Consider the following 21571-nt stretch of genomic DNA (forward strand, 5'->3'; position numbering starts at 1 on the left):
TAACAGTTATTAGTTTCTGTTTTTTTTTTTTTTTTTAATTTGCTCAGTAAACATTTATTCAATACCAAGTATGAGCCTCAGACCATACACCAATATTGATACTACACAGAAATAAGACAGGCTATTTTTTTCTTTTAAGAAACTTCATGAAAAAGTTCATGTAGGAATCACATAGGACATGTGTTAAGTAGATTCCTGGGCCCCACGTCCTACAATTCTTAGGCTTGCAGGCTTAGAATTCTGCAGGCTTAACATGCAGGCTTAGAATTCTGCATGTTAACAAGATCCTTAGGTGATTCCTCCAAAAGATACCACATATTGCTCTAAATAATAATTGGTCAGGAACAGGGAGGAGGTTGGGCATGGACTACTGCCATGTTTGATGAAGCTTGTGTTGAGGTCCAGTGGACATGGGTGGTTACACAGAGTTTGCCCCGTCCAAGAATTAAGGACTTAGGAAGTGAGAGAGGCCTGAACTCTAGCCTAAATTCCAACTCCTTGCTGCCCTTCCCCCCCCTTCCCACAGAATAGCCTGACATGCAGGGTTGAATCTGCCCAAGAAGTGCTTTGTTCCCCTTGGCCTAGAACAGCTTTAATGGAATGTAAATGAGAGTTTCCAGAAGCTAATGTGATCCTAAACCTATCATACAATTTTAGATACAGACCTAGCAACTACAGTAGAAGAGATCAAGACTGTAATTTTCCAACCTAATAAGAAATTTACCCCTTTAAACAATATCTACATTTATTGATTTCCAGCCACACTCAGCTCCCCAAGAGAAATCAGATGTCAAACATAATGGAGAGTTTGGACTTAAACATAGTTTTATTTGAGGCTTCATTTGCTTCTGTCTTTATATATTATTCCTACTCACATTAACAGTGTTGAACAAAATGCTTGTCTGTAGGTCCCCCTATGCATAAAGGCAAGCTATCTTTCTAGTAAAATAATTCATTGCAAATACCTGTAGATAGGACACACTTCCTTTTGCTTTTGGAAAAGCCTGTTATGTTGCTTTAGGAATTTTCTTGAGATTTCATCTGGAACTTTTTTTACGGGCAAGAGTCTCTTTCCTAATAGGCAGAAGGTCTTTTCCCCTTTGTTCTCCTGCCAGTTGCGCACAGTCGAAGTTGAGGCATCCATGCTATGCTTGACTCTTCCTTCTCCCTGTCCCCCATTTTCATACGACAGCTCAGGTATCAGCACCCTAAGTGTGACCCTCAGCACCTCCAGCTATAACTGCAGACTTCAAATTATCCTGAAGTCCGTGGCCTCCCACATATCTTAGCACATCCCACCTGTTATATCTTAGTGGCTCTAACACAACGGTTTTATACTCCTCCTTAGGGTGAGTTCTGAAGTTTTTTGTAACTCCTACTTTAGCTGTATCTCGCATTAGGTATATGTAATCTCTCATTATATTAGTATTACACGTATACCTCCCTGTATCTCAGGGATGTGCTTCTTTAAAAATTAATGCTTAATTCATTGAATAAAAAATAAATTCCTGAAAGATTTATGAAAAAAAACTTAGAAGAAAAAAAAAAGACAAGCTTTTTTAAGGAAAATGTGACTTAAATTATGACAGAACATAGGCAACACAATTATTGGTAAGCATGGCTTTGTATTTGTCCCTTTTCTGAAAGCACTGTTGTTCCTGAAGCAGGGGGAGAGCGATGTTTTCCTGGTGACCTTTAAGTCCCCATGTGTAAGGTCTCTGTTCTAACACTCTAAGAGGCTGTTTCCTGCACTGGGTCTGTTCTGAAGGAAACCAGACAGCTGCTCACCAGCGTGGTGGCAGCAGGTGTCTCTGTGGGATGCCTTTGGAAACAAAAACGCTGGATTCCCACAGTGGGTGTAATTTTATGAGCTCTGTAGAGAATTTCTTTATGGCCATTTTCTCACCTGTGCATAATATATAGTGATGACTGTGGTGAAAACCAATTCTTACAACATTTTTAGAAATCCCAAGCCTTAAGAACCATAGAAGTTAGAACCAACTAGGACTTCCTGCACCTAACCACAAACCTTCAAAAGGAGCACGTTTTGTATAATGATATTTTCAGTAATGTCTTATTTTACAGGAAAATACACTCTACCTTTATCTGTATTAGCGATTGTTTTGCAGTATGTCCCAAACATTATAATTAAAATACACATTGGTATTAATTTAATGCCCTCAATGACCGTAGACTATGCAAAGAGGACACCATTGTATTCCCATTTTCCTTTAAATAATGTTCTTTAGCCCCTAATTGGCCTTTCTCTTCTATGAGGATAGTGTACCTGTTTTCCCTATAGTCTCTATAGCACATACATATATGACCACAAAACATATATTACCTTAGCTGTATTGGTTTAATATCCCTCACTATAAATATAAAATATATAGAGAATGAGGGCATTATGCAAATGAAAGGAAGCAAAAGTAAGTTGAATTTATAATTTATTAAAATCAAACAATCCTTGCAACCCTGAATATTGTATTCAGTAACATCATATAACTGTACACTGATCTTTATAAAAATTCAGATAATGTCTGATTGAAAAAAAACTTGGGTAATATCCTAAATGTTTAGTGATATATGAAACTTCTTGAAAAAAGTTGTAGCCACTATTGGACCCATGACACATTCTGATAGATGTCCAAAAGTAGGGCAAGCACTATGATACCTTTCCATTGAAAGTGCCAGTGCCGGCTCACTGGTGGAATTCTGCATGTTGTAGTTACAACTTCCCCAGTCCTGGAAATTTTGCAGACAGGAAGTGCAACTAGGTATGCCTCAACTGAAAAGCTAAACTTAGTCTGACGATCAGTGGCCCACAGTACTTCCTCAGGGTGCTAGAGCCCCTTTTCAGCAGAAATGAAGGTGAAGTCCGAAGAAGAAAATAGGGAAAATGTTGACTCCTCATCTCTTCCCATGAAAAAATCATAAGAAACAGTTACAGGACTCATGAAAGGATCATACATCTTATATTTACAGACCATATAATAATGTGATTCATTTGGAAAAAAAGTCATAGAACTTAAATGTACACTGTAATCACTAGATTACTATAATCAGTATGTGATTAATATTTTTGCTTCATTTTCCATTAAGGTGACATATTTGTTTGATAATGGAGGGACCGTCTTCTTTGCTATTTTTATGGCAATATGGGGTAAGTATGTTCTTCTGTTACTTAATTGCTTGTCCTTGTTTTCTGAGGCTGTTGTTTCTTCACATACATACACACACATGCATACACACACACAAACACACCCTGTGTATCAATTTAACAATGAAATCTCTTGCTTGCTTTGTTCGCTTCATACATTCATGGCTTCTTTGAGAATTTAACTCTTCTGCTAATCCTCTAGTCCCTAAAGCCTTGACCTTCCTATACTGAGGAGTGTGTTTTTCCTGCTGAAAGCTGGTGGTAATTATTAAAAAAAAAAAGAAAAAAAAAACTGGAACATACTAGAATTCAAATTTATAACACCTGTACTTCTGCGTGTAGAAGTAATGCTCAGAAAATGCTTTGTTTGCATAATATTTCTATGTGTCTATTTTTTTAACGTTACACTTTACACACTTAGAGAGACAATCTATTCCATGTTTGATTAAGCAATGATATCTAATACATAATAAATCTTGTTCTTATTTAACATCTTAAAACTGTAAAAATTATGTACAGGTATATGCTTTGGCTGAGTTTTATCACCATGTTTCTCATTGACTCTTTAAAGCACCCAAATTAATTGAGTCCTAAAAGAAATCAGACATGTTAAGATTCCTCACCCTTTGAAGAGAACTGATGCCATTCCTGGTTAAGAGTCAGCTTCCCTACCATTGCCCTGTTGAATGCAAAGTCATTGTCTGCTTGGCCATTCAAGGGGCTGACCATGTATGTGCTGGAGATAGGAAAGTAAAACGTTCTACAATACAAGTCTCTCACTCCCATTACCTTAATTTCCCCAGGAGCAGAAACTCCATATACTCTCTAAGTCAAAATTTTAAAAAAATTTTCCTTCAAGAAAGTGTCCTAATTTGCCTTCAAGAAAATGCCAATATTGATGCATGCAATTAGGACAACAGGGTTAGTTAAATTATCAGGCAGGGCAAGCATCGTGAACCCTTTTAGTTTTACCTGATTCCCACAAACGTTTCCCACTAAGAGTAAAATAGACCAAAATACAAATTAAGGTTACTCAATAGATGATTCTGTACAGCCAAAAATGGCAAGAAAGGAAACCTTTTAGATGATTTATCCTCTACGTTTCTACTACTAGTCTCATACTTTTATAGTTCTCCTTGGCACAGCCACAAGACAGAGATCTTGCTTCAGCTTTCGGAAGATGGGCTTGTGAAAAGACTAGGGTGTAAGCGATCATTTGCCGTCCGAAGCCTTCTTCCCTTTCCTTTTATACTGAGGTACGAAGTTGAGGTATGTCATCCATAGGGATGCCGTCCCGTGCATTTTCTTGGCCTGCTGGCACAGATGAATCATTCACAGTGGAGTTGTAATAACTAGAATTCCCAAAACTCGCATCATAAGGCTCTGGTGCATTATCTAATCGCAGAACTAAAAAAGCAACAAAAAAAATTATTTTATGGTGACTGTCTGGAAGATGCATGCTTGGGCATCTGCCAGACTATAGGAATTGTTCTAGATTAGTAAGTAGATACAACTTTCATGTGGGCTTTGCAGATACTGGTTTTGAAGTTTTAAATAAGCATATACTTATCATGACACATTTCTTTCTAAGACTAAGAGAACAGTTAAACTTCTAAAATAATTTTACTACTAGTGAACCAAAAATAAAAGAACTAAGGGAGAAATCCTAATGAAAGTAGAGTGGTACTTTGTATGAAGAAGCACAGACAGACATATGTCTCATTGACTTTTGAGTTCAGGGCCTTGAATTTTTACTTCAGAATTTTTACTTCTGGTGTAAAAAAATAATTTTTAAATACTGAAGAGCCTTAATTTTAAATCAGTGTCATTCTTTTTCTAAATGTCTCAATATCATATGGTTGAGCTATTTGTAAAACCTTATATTTCTTTGTGGTAGATCCTCGTTATCATGCACTTGGCATTCTCTGATTAATGATATGAGATTATTTTTTACTTTTTCAATGAACAGCCAGTTTTTACATCCTTAATGATCTTGAATTTATTTTCAAAGAAAACTTTGTATGTGCTAGGTATCTTTAAGTACTAGACAGTGACTAATTACTAATCAGATTAGTGATTTAACTTTAATTATTAATTAATTTAATTTATTATTATTTAATTTTATTTAAATTATTATTATTTCATTTAATTTTAATTATTCGGTTAGGTATTCCTATGTCCTATGTATTCTTTATCCCTTCTGTTTACAGACTGGGTGCCCAGTAACTTTACGGACTTGGGGGAGGTTTCTCAAAGCTGTCTTGAGGGAGGAAAGTAGGTGTTGTGATTGAGTTATTCCATTATGCCTTAATCACAACATCTTAGACTGTATTAATTTGACAGACTGAGCTTTTGCATGTGATTACAGGGGAATCTGGGGTTTTAAAAAAAAGGTTTGGAAAACCCTGTTGTTTGAAATCCTATCCTTTAATTTTGAAAAGTACCACTTCTTATTTTATATGGATTCCTAGAAGCCCCCCAAATAGAATTCAGTTAAATTTACAGTTAATGGATTTGGTTCTGAAGATGAACAGTATGTCAGTCATGCTCTGAACTTAGTAAAATCAACAAGACTTTATTGACAGGATGTACCGGGGCATTTAAGTATTTTTTATGGTGGCAAGAGTCCTTTGTAGAACAGAAAACATTTTTTTCCCCTAAAGTATTTTAAAAAAGACAAATCAATTATGTGAAATTATTTCATTTCTGTTCTAATCAGTATTACATTAAGAAGAAATCCAGTTCTTTATTCTTAGCAGACACATTTCTCATTTTAGATCTTAGAGTTGGTCTTTTCTATCCCATGAGTGAAAAATTCCTCTGTTTTGTGATTTTATATACCCAAATATCCAACTCTTTAGATTCTGTTTTAGAGACTCATTAAGACAATTGATTGAGGGGCTACTGCCTCCGTGTAAACTTTAGAAGAACTTCAGATTGGAATAAATCATTGTTCAAATTACTGCTGCCACGAGATCCAACAATGGCAGAAAATGTGGCTGTGCAGTTACTTGCTAACAGCACTGATCCTTTTTCCCTCAATGGCATACCATTCTCTTCCAATTCCATAGACGTGTTTTAGGTTCTGGGATTTGGTTTATTTAAAACTAATTGTGATGCAATGATCCACAGCCCCGTATAGTTTTAAAATTCCACCCACAGGCCCATAATTATTTTGGTTATGTTCTTTGAGAAACAGAGAGTAGACCAGAATAAATCTTTCATCTGTTTCTGTCATACGAATCTCGAGATCCCTTCTAGATAAGGTAGTGAACATTAGCATCCTCATTTTATTAAATCCACAGTGTGCAGGTGAGATTCTGAAAGTTGTTTTTACCTGGTTCGTTTCTGTCATCGTAAAGTCGTCGATGGGAAAATGAATCCGTTTTCCTTTTTCCACATAGCAAGTAGCCAACAAGACTAAGCAATGAAGCACCCAGAATAGCACCTAAAATGGCCCCAAATACTACTCCTGTATTTTTATTTTCTAGAGAAGAAAGAAAAAATAATTAACAGATAAAGAAATAGAAAATAATTTTTCAAAGAAGAGAAATATGTACATTGGACTTTCTTTATAACAAAGAATGTTTAAACAATATTGGGTTTTTAAAAATTAGATAATAGTGATATGTTTGTATATTTTGTGAAGTACTGTGTGTTGGGGATATATTGGCAAATATACCTCCTTATAAAACCATACTTCAAATTTTTAATTATGTTTAAATACTTCTTATTTTTATAACTGTCTCTCATTCTTTAAAAACAATAGTACTGAAGTGCCATGTGTATGTTCCATTAAGATCTAATTTCTATGTTGAGTGCTATATTGCTTTTAATCAACTCTGAATCTCTAATGAACGTTAATGATGAAATGAACTTTGGGCTTGTTTCTATAACTGAAAAGTAAAAAGCTAATGGGAGTAAGTGGGTAATAGGAAATGAATCCATAAAACCCCAACTGAAAAGGCACTATAAGGGAAAAGCAGTATATCCTAATACAAGACGTTTCCCGGTGCAATAAATAGACCAAAGCAAGATGTTTGCAATGTCTTGCACATTGAGAACAGATGTGTAGGTCTGAGTGTAAGGGACCCCAAAATTTTACTCTATCTCCCTTTTTACTAAGTACCTTACTTGAAGCCTGAGTTTGTTGTTAACAAACTATGCAATTCTCCCTGAACTCATATTTAGTGTATTGTATTTTCAGAGTTTTTTAAAAAAAAATCATGAGAATGTTATTAAGGAGTCTTATAAAGTGTATAATTCTATATTAAAATCCATTTATAAAAACATTAACCTACACACTGGAACCTTACAGCAAAATTACTACTAAAATAAAAGGGAAACAAGGTTAACCAATTTTCTTTTGATTAAAGAGCACTGGTGGGCACAAGTACTCTGTATTCTTAGTATGTATATTGAGTTTAGAGAGACAAAAGAAAGAGAATATTTATTAAAAATCTTTCCAATGTAGGGGCACCTGGGTGGTTTAGTCAATTAAGCGTCTAACTCTTGGTTACAGCTCAGGTCACGTTCTCACTTTCATGAGCTCGAGCCCCATATGGGGCTCCATGCTGGGTGTGGTGCTGCTTAAGATTCTCTTTCCTTCTTCCCTGCCACGCCCCGCCACCCCGTTCCCTCTATCTCAAAATACAAAAACAAAACAAAACAAAACTTCCTGGTGTAGTATCAGAGTATGTATGAATGAAAGGATGCGTTAAAATTATAGCTAAATTGAAAATATATGTACATACAATCTATTAGCTGCAGTACTATTAGAAAGCCTAGATTTCAAAATTTAAAAACTTCTCCTATACACTACAACTTTCAAGTAGGAATTTGTATGTATGATTTAGTGTTTACATCACTAATATAATCTGGAAGTAAGCTGTATTTGGAATCATTGAATTCATGGGAGGAAAAGGAGTATTTTTTTAAAATTTCAGGGAAAGGCAAATACCATATGATTTCACTCATATGTGGAATTTAAGAAACAATTTTTTATGGTATTCATTAGGTACTAAACTAAGAATTCAGGAGGATTTATTTTGTTGAGTTTACTTACTTTTTTTTTAAATCAGTGTTCTGTTTTCCTATGATTGCTATGTGATATCAGATAATTTATAAATTAATTTATTTCATTCAGTTTTCACATACATATATTTCTAAAGTTCAGTTGCATATTGTTCCTAAAAGCATGGGGCATTTCAGGCAGTTTTCTCAGATTCAGTGAAAATTGTTGCCCAGTATCTCAAAATTGTACGGCTACCTCAACCTAATAACCTACCTCTAATTTTGTCCCGCTGTCTCATCATGTTCCCATAGGTAATGACTACTGTATGCTGACTAAAGCCTGAAAATCCCTTTATTACTTCCACTGAATATCATGGTTTTGCCTCAGAAATGTGAACCACCTGTGTTGCTGTAGTTGTTTTTTTTTTTTCAATATGGTACATTCTTTACATTTTTTTTTCAATATGATACATTCTTTACATACATTTAGATATAATCTTTATGACTTAGTTTGAGATTCAGTTTCACATAAAAGGAAAGTTAAATCCATTTATATTTACCTTCTTGGGGGTCTGATGTATTGGAGAAGATTTTTGAATTATTGGTAAACTTTAAGGTGGGCTGTAGAGTTGTTGTTTCTCGGTAGGGGGTAAACCCTATGAAGCTGTCATTGGATGTGGTGAGCCATTCATCTGATTTTGTTACCATAGGAGTCACAGATGTGATGTTTGGTGTCGTAGGGAGGATGCTAACTGAAATGGAACTGTTGTCAGGAGTTTTTATGGTGTCACTGGCTGAAGACCAAGTGAACTTTTCTGAAGATACAGCAGATGTAGCTTTGGGAGGTGCTGAGACTGGAAGAGAATTTTCATTTGCTATGGATGAGTTCCAAGACAATTTAGAAACAGAGCTATGGATCAGAGGATGGCTTGTGGGAGACGTAGGCATGGGTCTTGGGTTCCTAGAAATGTTGTTCGTTGATGAATTGCTGAAGACATCTGTTTTTCCATGGTGTTTATTTAATGGGTCCCAAAGAGAGGAATTACTTGCCTCAGGATTGGAGGTTTCTCTATTTTCTTTATTTGAGCTTAAATTTCTATCACTTTCCAAAGGAACAGATTCATTTTCCATTGTTTTTGAGCCTGCTGCAATGCTTTGTGTTGTGTTTCTCTCTAGACTTTCTTTCCCATGGCTTCCAATTAATAGTAAACTAAACAAATTTGAAATCAATAGAATTTTGGCTGAGGTCAACATTGTAGCCTTTTTTGGTATTGGTGTTATTAAGAGGAATCTGAAAAAAAGCAAATAATAAGCATCTGAATTATTAAATGACATAGTGTTTTTTTTTAAAGGATCTATATCTTTAAAGTAAACATCTAGAGATAAAATACTGAATTGATAATGCCATACTCTTTACTCCAAAAATTAGTTTTCTTTGGATTATATACTAACCTAGAGTGAGTTTTATTTTCTATATAATATCTATTTCTTCTTTCTTCTAAGGAAATGCCATGTAAAAACTTTGTCAAGCCACATACCACTATTCCACTATTTCAAAGATCATTTATCTTGGGACAAGCTGAAATATTTGTATATATTTGAAATATTATATATGGATTGATAAATAGAATATTGTAAATATAGAGCATGTACACCTGGCTGATTTCTTTAACATATTTAAGAAAATATGGTTTTTATAAAGATATGATTGGAATGCTTATTGTGAAAATGAAGTTACTGATTCTACTCTAAACATACTACTTTAAAATGAATCAGTTGGGACTTCCACTTAAAAACATTTTATTAGTACCTCATTTGAGTTATTTGAATTTTAAATTAATATCCCTTTTTTCACAATACTTTTCATGATGCCCTTCTTCCTACTAATCAAAATTAGGGAAAATCAGGAAGACTCTCAGATTTCAGGATAATCTTTCCTTGTGTGCCCTTATTATATAAATGAAACATCTGGCTGGGAGCATGTGTAGAAAAAATGACGTAGTTAAATAGTAGCAGAGTTGAGGTTGAAACCCCGGTCCAGACCTTCTGCCTCTGAAATGTGGAAATACCATAATTCATTGATAGGAGGATATGGGGGAAAGATCTCAAAATTAGATTTATATTAAAATTCTGACTTCTATTATGAGTAGCCTGTGAAAAATAATCAACGTGATAAACAGTTACTTTATTCATCATTGTAATCATACTGAAATCGCAATGTTCTGAAGACTAAATGAAATTGTGTAGATAGAAGTACTTGAATTTATACCTGGCCTGAAGTAAGCAGCTAGTAGACATTAACTTCCATTTTTTATTATGAAAATATAATAATATTCCTGTAAGTGCCTTACATCTCAGAGAGTTTGCATTATCATCTCACTTGATCCTCACAATGATCCCTTGTGACCAAAAAAAGATAAATAAATAACTTGCATATTCTTATTTTGCAAAAGAAGAAACAGGTTCAGAGTGGCTAGGAGATAGCTAATGAAAGGAAGAGAATGACTGAAATCCAACTCTACTGACTTCAACCTAGTTAGATGCTAATATTTGAAAGGCTAATTGAATTTAAATAAAAAAAAAAATTTGAAATATCTTTAATATAGAAAATATTCTTTTTAAAATGTTAGACTGTTCCTCCCCAAACAATAAAGTCTGATAACTGATTTCCTATTCTTTGAATTGGATCTTAGAGCTTGTTTTTCACTAAAAGCCTCCATGATGACCAAGATAAGAAAAGGAAGGATGTGCACCTGATATTTTTAAGGTCCAGTATTACATAGCATTTCTTAAAAGCTCTCCCAGAAATGTTTACAGTTATGGTCAACCTTAATTTTTCATTAGGGTCTGAGGACCCTCTAAATACGTCTTCTGATTTTCTTTGGGATTTAAGTGCCTTCTTCCTGCTAAATGATATCTTACATAGTGGTACAACTTAATTATATTTATAATACATCCTCATACATATTTTTCTTTCAGTTATTAGCCCATACCTGTGGATTCCTAAGGCTTTCAAAATGTAATATCTTCCATGCCCTACGCTTATCACATAAATAAATTCTACTTAAAAGGCAAGGCAGGGGTGCCTTGGTGGCTCAATGGTTAGATGTCTGACCTTTGGTTTTGGCTCAGATCATGGTCATGAAATGGAAGTCTATGCCTGGCTTCTTGGCTCCACTCTAAGTGGAAGTCTCATTGGAGGTTCTCTCCCTCTGCCCCTCCCCACCCCCTAAAATAAATAAATCTACTGGAAGCAGACTCTGTATACTCCTGACACTGTGTTTCCTGATCTGGTAGGAATTACATGGGTATTTGTATTTGTGATACCATCTGTTTATATTTCATTCACTTTTCTGTGATAGCCAAGAATATGGATTTAGATCCTAAAAATTGTTAACATCATTGGAAAACATATTACTACTCCGCTTTTATTAAATCAGATGTTTCACACGTTTTCTCATTTAGTTCTTACCAAAAACAAACCAACAATGAGGAAGGAATTATCAATCCTGTTTTACACATAATTAAATGGGGCATTAAAAATGCAAACAATGGGGGGAGTCTGCATGGCCCAGTTGGTTAAGCCTTCGACTCTTGTTTTTGGCTCAGCTCATGGTATCAGCGTCGTGAGGTGGAACCCCATGTGGGGCTCTGCACTCAGTGTAGGGTTTGCTTTGGATGCTCTCTCCCTCTCCCTCTGCCCCTCCCCCACCTCTCTCTAAAATAAATTAATTAATTGAAAAGAAAAGTGTCAAGGACACAGAGTAGTGACAGAGATCGGGTTAGGATTCAAACCTCGGGATTAAAGCTAGTCATCACCATCTGTGTAACAGAAGTTACAAAGGAATATAGAAATTGCTTACAAAGAAATATAGAATTCAGCTGCTTTTTAGAACTTCTTCCCACCAACATTTTTTTTAGCACAGCTTCTCCAAGTTTTATCATTTTACTCAAAGCAGTTTATAATACCATTATTTTAAACACTGGAAAAATAGGGCCTTCTACCTTAAGTACCCCTCAAACACACTAAATACATTTTTATCCTAATTTAAGAAAACCCCAACAATTATCTCTATGATTCTAGGTAGACCCCTTTGGCATGTAGTTTACAAATTAACAAAAGTTATCCCCAGGACCTCCAGTTCACCAACACATTATTAAACTGATACCTCACCCAGCACATTTAAAATACAATTCAATTTAGTTTAAAAATACTTCCATGTATCTTTTCAGAAAAATCTTTCTCCTGTGAGCTCTGTCAAGTTCATAGCAAACATTATAGCCCTTTTCATTATTTAATTCCAGTGGTCTCATTAAATTTATGAATCGTCCTTAGCCACCCATTTTTTCATTATTATACATTTTGATTTACTTTCCCTTTGAGGTTATTTTCTCTTCCTAATGAAGTGGTCACCAGAAGGGGAAAAAAATAGGCCTTAGCTGTTCTAGTTTTCTCATGTTACATGAGGAACGTGGTATTGAGCTTTCACTCCCTTCCCGTAACGAGAATCCACATATCAAGAGTCAGCAAAGTGAGTTTTGTTGTTCCTGATTCACTTTGTAACATTGAACCACCAATGGGATCTCTCTACCCCTCACCCAGCTTTTGATTGTAACTTGAAAACCTAAGGTATTAATACTCCAAATGAGCCAAGCGTTCTGTTACTGCCTATAATTTATCTCCAGGGAAAAGAGAAAGATGGGAGAAAGGATTGATGTGTGTTGTGAATACCATTTGCAGTTTATTCCAAAAATAATATGGTTACGTGTAAGGCTCTTGGGAGAATTGGTTTATTCCTGCTATCCTGGCCTGACAGTGGAGGATAACTTTGTTTCTGCTCCTTAGCTTCCAGGAGAAACAGGTTACACCTCTCCGCTCAGGTCCCTTCATCTTAAAGGGATAGAAGCAAAGAGAAATTGAAACCATCAGTTATTCAGAACCCCAGCCCTGGACTTTTGCTGGACAAGGACTAGGAAATTTGGGTTAAATTCAACCCTATCCTGAATTGAACGCAGTGTAAGCCCCAAAGGCTAATGGAGTTAGTACAGAAAGTGCTGAAGCGCAATAAAAAAAACTCCGTGCTCTTTCTCTCTGCACTTTCCTCTCAGCCTCTCTCCATCTCCAGAGTTTAAGTATGTAAAGTGTGTTGTATACTCATTGTGTAAGTTTATGCTAGGTGATGGTTGGCAAGCTTGTGTGTGCCCAAATTCATTTGTCAGCCAGGTGCACTGTGGAGGCAGACAGAGGTGGAACCAAAGAAAAAATGCAATTGTAGAAAGAGAGTGTATCAAGAGAACCTGGTAGCATCATTTCCTCTCCTGTTCTTTTTGCCCTTTTTGTCCCCTAGGTGGAAATTTGAGAGAGGAAATTTGAGGGTATAGAGCATAGGAACAGAGCTAAGATCATTACAAACTTGAAAAACTTCTAAGATTAGAATTATTATGAAGGGAACAGAAAAAAAGGATTTCCACTCATTTTATGGTATTTTAAGCACAGATTTTAACCCTTTCTGTATATATTGAACTATTTTCATTATTTGTAGTATTTAACAAATTTTAAAATATACTTTCAAAGGGTGTGAGTTGCACTATTTTTTTTTTTAATAATTGCTCTATGCAGAACAAATGAACACAGTTTTCTCCTCTGTTTTTGGTGTTGACACTAAAAAGTGGTTTCACATTACGACTTTTGTAGGGAGGACTGTAGAAAGTGGTAAGAGAAACACAACAACCCCGGCCATTAAGGGAAGCAAGTCCAGACTCTCCACATAATTTTGCTTCCCCTTAAATGCATGGAGTCATTATTCTGCCCAGCCTTCTTGTTATAACTGAGTCATACCCATTTTATATCAAGTTTTAAAAATAAGGAGGTACCCTGGTTTGTATCAGGTAATCAACCTATGCAAGGGAAGAGAAATGCTAGTTATTGGCAAGTCAATCAAAATCTAAGCTTTTAAATTATAACATTAGTTCAGTGCACTGAGGGGTAATATAAAAACATGTTTCTGCAGCAAAATAACTAAATAGAACTTAAAATGTGCTACTTCTCTCTCAGTTGCTTTTACTTTTTTTTTTTTTTTTTTAATGGATCTCAGGCTATAGGTTAATACAGATGGGTTTTGTTTTTCTTTGTCATAGGAAATTCAGTCTGACATTAGCCTATATCCCAGGCAGACCGTGGGTGTTACTTTTGAGTAGCCTTTACAATCTTGAACAGTATATTGCTTTTCCTAAATGAAAGAACTGTAATAAATGAGGACATAATGAACTATGCTTCTAGAAATGCCTCTTTTAATAAGAGGGTTTTGAAAGGATGAGAATACTTAGAAGCCAGAAAGGAGGATTGTACCTGAGGAACGCAGGCATATCATTTCGCTTTTATTTGACTTAAAAAGAAAGGAAAGACAAGGCTTTCTTTCAGGGGGGGAAAAAAATCTAGTTGTGAACGTAATTCTCATTAAAAGACTGGGGTATGCAGGAATTCAGGAAAAATATATAGAATGTCATATTCCCTGCTAATTTGAGCATTGTTAGTCATAATCTTCAGTACTGAAATAATTAGGTGGAAGAGTATCGAGCTTAGAAAGAAAAACTGTCTGCAGAATATTCTAGACCTAGACTCCCAAGCATGGAGTTTTCAGCCTTCTATTATATTTCACTGTCTGTAGAAAATGCCTCAATGGATAAAATAGAAAGTGCCAAACAGTAAATCAGCATCCATTTAATTAAAGGAGCTTTACCTTGCCACAGACTGAAAATAATTTTAAGAAACATGATCCACACCTTCATTCCATAAGATGTGTTTCACAGCAAGTGACTTGGCCATTCAGATTTCCAGTGAGCATCAGATGTACACACATACCACACTAAGTGAAATAGTTACATACACAACATTTTGTCAATTTTTTGATTAATAAAATCTTTGGAAGAGATGTACAGAAGCTGGTAATTCATTGTATTCAAAGATTGTTTTCCAAAAACTGTCATATTCCAATACTTTTGCAAAATTCTTAAAGCCTAAAAGCATAATTTAAATCTAAATAATCAATTCATATTAATGCCATTTCCACTTTAAACATCGTGAAACTTAGATACTAAGATCTGACTTAAGGCAACTCTCTCTTGTAGTCATGTACATTTTAAGTAAGGTTTTTATTTAACTCTCCAGCTGGTTTCATCATCGAGCAAATTTGGCAGTAATTCCCAAGCTAAGCTAAGTCACTTAGTGCAAATGCTCATTTTGTAGGTAATTACTTAATGAAACAACTACCTGTTTTTATAAGGGTCTCCGTAGCTACTTGCCAGACAGTCCTGTCAAAAAGTTGAGCCTACTTTGATTCTCTTTGGCAAATAAAAGAGAGCCAAAGACAGAGAGGGAAGGAGAAAGGAAAAGAGAGGAGAAAAAAGGGAGAGAGACAGAGAGAGAAAGAAAGAGAAGGGAGGGAGAGAGAGCGAGAGCGAGCTGGGATCCTAGGTAACCCAGTCCACACTCACCTGTAGGTTCTGGAGGTATTTACAAACAGGAACTGAAATACCACAGACAGCTGTCCTGGCTGGAATGAGTCTGCCGAGCATTAGAGAAAGCAGATGGGTTAAGAATGACAATGTCCCACTGAGCAGGAGGGTGTCTGAGAAACAAAATTAGGTGGAGCTGGCCAAATCTTGCTTGTGTAATAGAGCACCCAAGAACCTGACTGACCTGCTTCTCAGCTGTCAGCGTGAAGATATCACCTCATTCAGACCTTAAAAAAAAAAAAAAGAAAGAAAGAAAGAAAAGTCCAACCCTCCAGGTTTCATAGGTTGATCGTTTTGACTTTGGGGCAGGCTAGTTCTCTTGAGCAGTGGAAGAACAAGGGGCATCCATTTCCTGCCCTAAATGGGGGAAAAAAAAAAAAAGGGGCAAAGACTTTGGTAATGTTCCCTGGCGTATCCGGAATTTCTGGCACATGCTGGATTCGCCCTTTGCAGGTGAGGAAACCAAAATGACTCACGCCCTGCACCTGTTACTCCGTGTGAGCCCCATGTTATTCTCCTACATCATCAACAAACCTGTCTTTCCCATAGTAGGATGCCCTTTGTGTACCAAAACCTGAATGGAGAAAACACAGTGGTGAGGGGTCTTGTCTGCAGTCCACTGAAATCAATTTTATAGAAAGTCACACTTCACACAAAGTGAATTAATGTGTATTGGCCTCCTTGAGAAAGCTGTGAAGCGTTCAGTTAGAAATAATCACCAGGATTGAGAGGGTCTTTCTTGCTGATTTTCAGGAGTTTGGGGAGTTACTAGGACCTGTGTGAGAATGGCCACCTGATCCAGAGTAATTCTGAGAGTCTTCTCAATTAAGTGGTTTCCATCCCATGTTCTCTTTGCTTTTACTCTCAGTTTAGAAGCTGGAGAGTTTCACAAGTGCCCAGGTAATGCCTGATTAAATCCTGGAGTTGAATAACAACCTGGCAGGCTTCCTTCACTTCCTTCCATGGCTTATGAAAGGGAGCAGAGTGAAACTGCACTTTCTGGGATACTCTGCACACCAGTATTTGGGGGCTGGCGCCAAGGCCCGTTGAGCTCAGTATGTCTGAGGTACACCTTTAGTTTCTGTTGTGCAAAGAGATAGCTTTCCAGCTGCTGGGAGAGAAAATGAAACTTTAGCTAACGTACAGGACCTTCAAATTGAATGTAAAGAATCTGCCCAGTTAATTGGCTTCAGGAAAGAACAAGGTAATGTGTGGTTTTAAATGTTCTGAGGTCCGAGGGCCTTTTCAGAGTATGATTAGAAATTAAGCAAACCCCTAAAAAAGTGTTTACTCAAAGGATATGTCATCTGTATCTGCACTGGTATGAAGAAAAGCAAGTTGAATTTAATCAAACAACTGGTTACTGAGCAATGGCTTCATAGAATTCAATTGGTTCTTTTCAGGTTAGTCAGTTACTAGGAAAAATTCCAACTGACAAAATATTTTTTGTCTACTTAGAGATCTGAACATGACTTGGCAGGGTTGGGTGTGCCATGCCCTTAGGGATTTTCCTAGATATGTGTATGAATATCATTACCACTTTCTGACTTGACTATGGTAATTATGGCCTCTGCCAGGCATGGAAATTACAAGGTACTGTTGCTACAATTCTCTTCTTCCACTGTGTAGGAGACGAATCTTATCTCCCATAAACCCCTTTTCTAGAGACTCTACCTGTGACCTCAGACTCCCCTTCATCACTGCCCTCCTGACAACCATAACCAATTGGTTAGAAATGACCCTACAAATAAACCCTATTTATCTTCCCTGTCATGAGCACATCTGGAAATAAAGTCATAAAATAAGAAGTATTCATGCATTTAATGCCTCGGTGGTTACTTAGCCCACTTACTTGTGATCACAAATCTTTGTGAAATCACCCAAGTTCGAGTTAAAAAGTAATTTCTTGGGGCACCTGGGTGGCTCACTGGGTTAAAATCTGCCTTCAGCTCAGGTCATGATTCCAGGTACTGGGATCAAGCCCCATGTCTGGGTCTCTGCTCGGTGGAGAACATGCTTCTCCCTCTCCCTCTGCCTGCTGCCCCCACTGCTTGTGCTCCCTCTCTCCGTCAAATACATAAATAAAATCTTTAAAAAAAAAAAAAAGAAGTAATTTCTTGCCAAACAAACAAACCTCAGTGAGATACATTCCCAAGTATATACCGTGTTCTAGGTAAGATCAATCCCGTGTTGGCCCTTGTTTCTCCAAAGTAACTCAACAATAAGGGACAACTAGCTGGCAATTTAGTCAGCCAGGCTAGCTGAGATGACACATGGTACAATGCCTGGCTAACTATTTTGTACTTACCTACGATGGTACCTTTCATCGGCCCCTCTCCAATTGCTTTACACCTATCAAGTCTCATACTACTTATTGGAAGAAGCAATAATTTCTCTTTGTCTGAAATGGTGGAACTGACAACATGTTCTACCAGTCTACCAGAACATGAAGTTACATTATTGTCACTGATGGATTTGAAAATACAACCAGAATGTAACTTGGGACCATGCCTCAAGTAAAATTAAAACATTGTTCTGGATCCAAAATGGTATCCCTTGTATACAAATCCTATAGAGTCATGTGCCTGATGGTGGTGCTATATATCGGGAATTTGTTTGCCATAGATCAAAATCCATTAATAGCCGGTTCTGAGTCTAAAACGTGATATAAGTTGAATTCATGTTTTATCTCCCCCACAGGAGCATGGGCACTTTAAGAAACAAATATTTGATTAATAATAAAGCAAATAACATGGTTATATTATTTGAAGATAATTTAATGGTATTCTTCAGGAATACAATAAAATTGATAGCTGGAAAAATTAAGTGCTCCATTTTGTTGCTAAGGACATTCTACAACAATGCCCTTTGTTAGGTACAAGTTGCGACATAGCATTTGCATGTATGCAGGTGTGCATGCTTGGATGCATATCTACATAAAATGGGGAGCTAAGGAAGGTTGTAAAAACCTGATTTAATAAAACGTGATAAATCACATACTAACTTTAATTCAGCTGTAGTTCAGCAAACAACATAACTATAACAAAACATGTTGCATTCTTATCTACACATTATGTGTAGATGTTTGCTTTGTAAATATCCTCATAAAGACAAAGGATTCACATAGAGTTGTTGCTGAAACCTCTCACTATAGCAAGAAGTAACACGTATCCATGGATACCTAAACCAACTGAAAAACAGTCAAAAAGCCCATTGATATCCTTAAGAGAGGTGTTTTTTAAAAAAAAAAATATTAGGCTTCATGTTTAATATCTGTTAAATTTTGGTATAAATTTTCTTTTTTTGTTAATAATAATGACAACTCAATCCAGATTTTAAAAAGAGCCTCATGGTCAAAGAAATTTTAAAAATTATTTTAATTTCTTATGACTAAAGTTAAAATTAATTTTAATTTCTTATGACTAGTTTTATTTTCTATTTTTTTTTTTTTTTGGTTAGCAGTAGGAGAAGATAAATACTTTCAGACAAAATATAAAGGATATTATTCTGAAGTAGAAGCAATAGAAGCAGAAGTAGATTTAAAGATAAAATGAAACAACTTAATCATATCAGGGAGAAGGGGGGTGGGGTTATGGACATTGGGGAGGGTATGTGCTTTGGTGAGTGGTGATTCACAGACCTGTACCACTGGGGATAAAAATACATGTTTATAAAAAATTAAAAATTAAAAAAAAAAGAAAAAAAATGAAACAACTTAAATTTTACAATAGTAAGATCTTATAGCAAGTGTATTTTAAAGGGATATGAGTTAAATATAAAAGACTAATGAAAGTTTTATTTTAAAATGTCAGTTTTTTGTAATGTGCTAGAAATCACATCTGTGGCAAATATTTACATATATGATAAAAAAGAAATTTTGGATGTTCTTATAAAATCATACAAACGGATAACAATTTTACAAAGGGATTTTAAAGCTTATACTAAAATTTTTTTTTTAAAGATTTTATTTATTTATTTAACAGAGAGAAATCACAAGTAGATGGAGAGGCAGGCAGAGAGAGAGAGAGGGAAGCAGGCTCTCCGCTGAGTAGAGAGCCCGATGTGGGACTCGATCCCAGGACTCTGAGATCATGACCTGAGCCAAAGGCAGCGGCTTAACCCACTGAGCCACCCAGGCGCCCCAGCTTATACTAAAATTTTGAAGACAACTGATTCTAAATGATACTTAAGCTTCAAGTTGTTCATAGATACAGAATATTTTATTGGGTATTTTCTGTGCTAATTAGGTCCTGACACTATAGGAGTTCCCTATGCCTTTTTATCTCCCCTTCCAATTCCATCAAGGAGGGGGAAAAAAAGAGCCAGAGAGTGGGAATATTGCTAAAAGGTGATGGAGACATTTTGAAAGCAAACACTATTTTCCTCAGAGCATTACCCTTGCAGATATGGTCACCCTCTGCATATGTTACCAGAATAACTTTGTTAGCATAGGATAGCCCCATAAATTTTTATTCAGTGTCAGGGCTCTTCTTCTGGCTGGTACTACAGGCTCATTCTTAGAGAGCAGCAGGAATGGAGGAAAGGCTCAGGCCATTAACTCACAATTTTCTTGTTGAATCCTAGCTTTGCCACTTAACTGGTTTCATAACCTTGTCTAATCACTATCTCATTCCCAGTGTGTTCTCATTTGTAAAATAGCAAAAGTGACACCTACCTTCTAGTCACCTGTGGGGAGTCAGTGAGATAAGGTAGATAAACACGTGGTAGGGCTCAATAACTATAATTATATGATAACTATAGTAATTTTTGTTTAGAGATGGTAGAAATTAAAGTTTTAGCATCAATGTGAACAGAATTTGAGATGAGACCAACCAAGCATGGAAACACTTATGTTAAATTACTTTGAGTTTGTGTCTATAGCTTAGCACATAGTAGTTGCTCAATAAATAATAACTGAGTGAAAAATGAAATAATTCAGTGCACCTGGTTGGCTCAGTCAGTTGGCCTTTGGCTCAATTTATGATCCCAGGGTCCTGGGATCCAGTCCCGTGTCAGGTGCCCTGCTAAGCAGGAAACCTGCTTCTCCCTCTCCCATTCCCCCTGCTTATGCTTTCTCTTTTACTCTCTGTCAAATAAATAAATAAAAATCTTTGAAAAAAAAGAAAAAGATAAATAAAATTGTTCTTCTCCAATTTTATTTTTTTTTCCTGACAGAGAGGCTTTCCCTAGTTACCTTTATAAAAGCTACAACCCTGCTTTCTTGACCTGTTTTAATTTACTTCCCCCACATTATTTTATCGGCAGCATTTATAGTCACTTAATGTACTTTTACATTATTTTTATTGTTTATTATTTGTTCCTGTATGAAAGAGCTCATGAAAGCAAACATTTTTGGTCTTCTTTCTTAATTGCTTCATCCAAAGAACTAGACTAATTCCTTGCACAGACTAAATGCTCACTAAGTGTATAAATGGGTGAATTAATGAGTAGATACATAAACAAGTAAATATAATTAACAATAATAACCCCCCAAAAGTGAGAATACTAAGTATAAGACATCTGCAAGCTCACATTTCTTCTACCTAGAATATTATTCTAATTGTTGGCTCTTTCAGGTATGAGATCAACCTTTTTTCCCACTTCAAGATATCTCTTAAGCAACTTTGTATGATTGTACATGTACATCACTGAGCAATGTCCTACAGCTGGTAATAAGGGATAGGGGCTAGTTTATAAGAAGAGTTGATTTGACTATGAATTCATAAATCTTCTGTTATAGCAGGTGAGAGTGTAGACACTACTGCACACAAGTGTTGGTAAGTGGGTAGGTGTGGCTTTAGGGTATAATTTCTCCTGAACACTTTGGTTTGTTGTTGTTGTTGTTGTTGTTTTAAAGATTTTATGTATTTATTTGACAAAGAG

General features: G+C 36.0%; 2 protein-coding genes across 7 annotated transcripts in view; one reads left to right on the plus strand and one right to left on the minus strand.

Moving 5' to 3' along the window:
• The window catches only part of ANO3 (anoctamin 3), a 407782-nt gene that overhangs the window by 328728 nt on the left and 57483 nt on the right, over positions 1-21571 (plus strand). For all 4 annotated transcript variants that reach the window (XM_082682805.1, XM_082682806.1, XM_082682807.1 and 1 more), the window contains one exon: positions 3103-3163. In XM_082682805.1, coding sequence (XP_082538931.1) covers positions 3103-3163 — 61 coding nt within the window. The remainder of the gene's footprint in view (positions 1-3102; positions 3164-21571) is intronic.
• Positions 1541-18396, minus strand: MUC15 (mucin 15, cell surface associated). 3 transcript variants are annotated; one of them, XM_082682813.1, is made up of 4 exons: positions 15873-18396; positions 8734-9464; positions 6498-6647; positions 1541-4567 (listed from the first exon to the last, which is right to left on the minus strand). In XM_082682813.1, exons 2-4 carry the CDS (start codon positions 9425-9427, stop codon positions 4407-4409), a joined length of 1005 nt encoding a protein of 334 aa, XP_082538939.1. In that variant the 5' UTR covers positions 9428-9464; positions 15873-18396; the 3' UTR covers positions 1541-4406. The 3 variants fall into 3 exon arrangements, with proteins under 3 accessions (XP_082538939.1, XP_082538938.1, XP_082538937.1); XM_082682812.1 differs by having other exon boundaries at positions 15668-18395; XM_082682811.1 differs by lacking the exon at positions 15873-18396 and adding an exon at positions 10443-10519.

Source organism: Mustela nivalis (genome assembly GCF_964662115.1).
Source record: "Mustela nivalis genome assembly, chromosome: 9".
Classification (NCBI taxonomy): Eukaryota; Metazoa; Chordata; class Mammalia; order Carnivora; family Mustelidae; genus Mustela; species Mustela nivalis.

Coding starts and splice junctions, on each gene's coding strand:
- MUC15 (XM_082682811.1), bottom strand. CDS start 10,471: ATGTCTACTAGCTGCTTACTTCAGGCCAG. Junction 9,465..10,442: donor AGCTGCTTACTTCAGGCCAG/GTATAAATTCAA, acceptor GCTTTTTTTCAG/ATTCCTCTTAATAACACCAA. Junction 4,568..6,497: donor CGATGACAGAAACGAACCAG/GTAAAAACAACT, acceptor TTGCTTTTTTAG/TTCTGCGATTAGATAATGCA.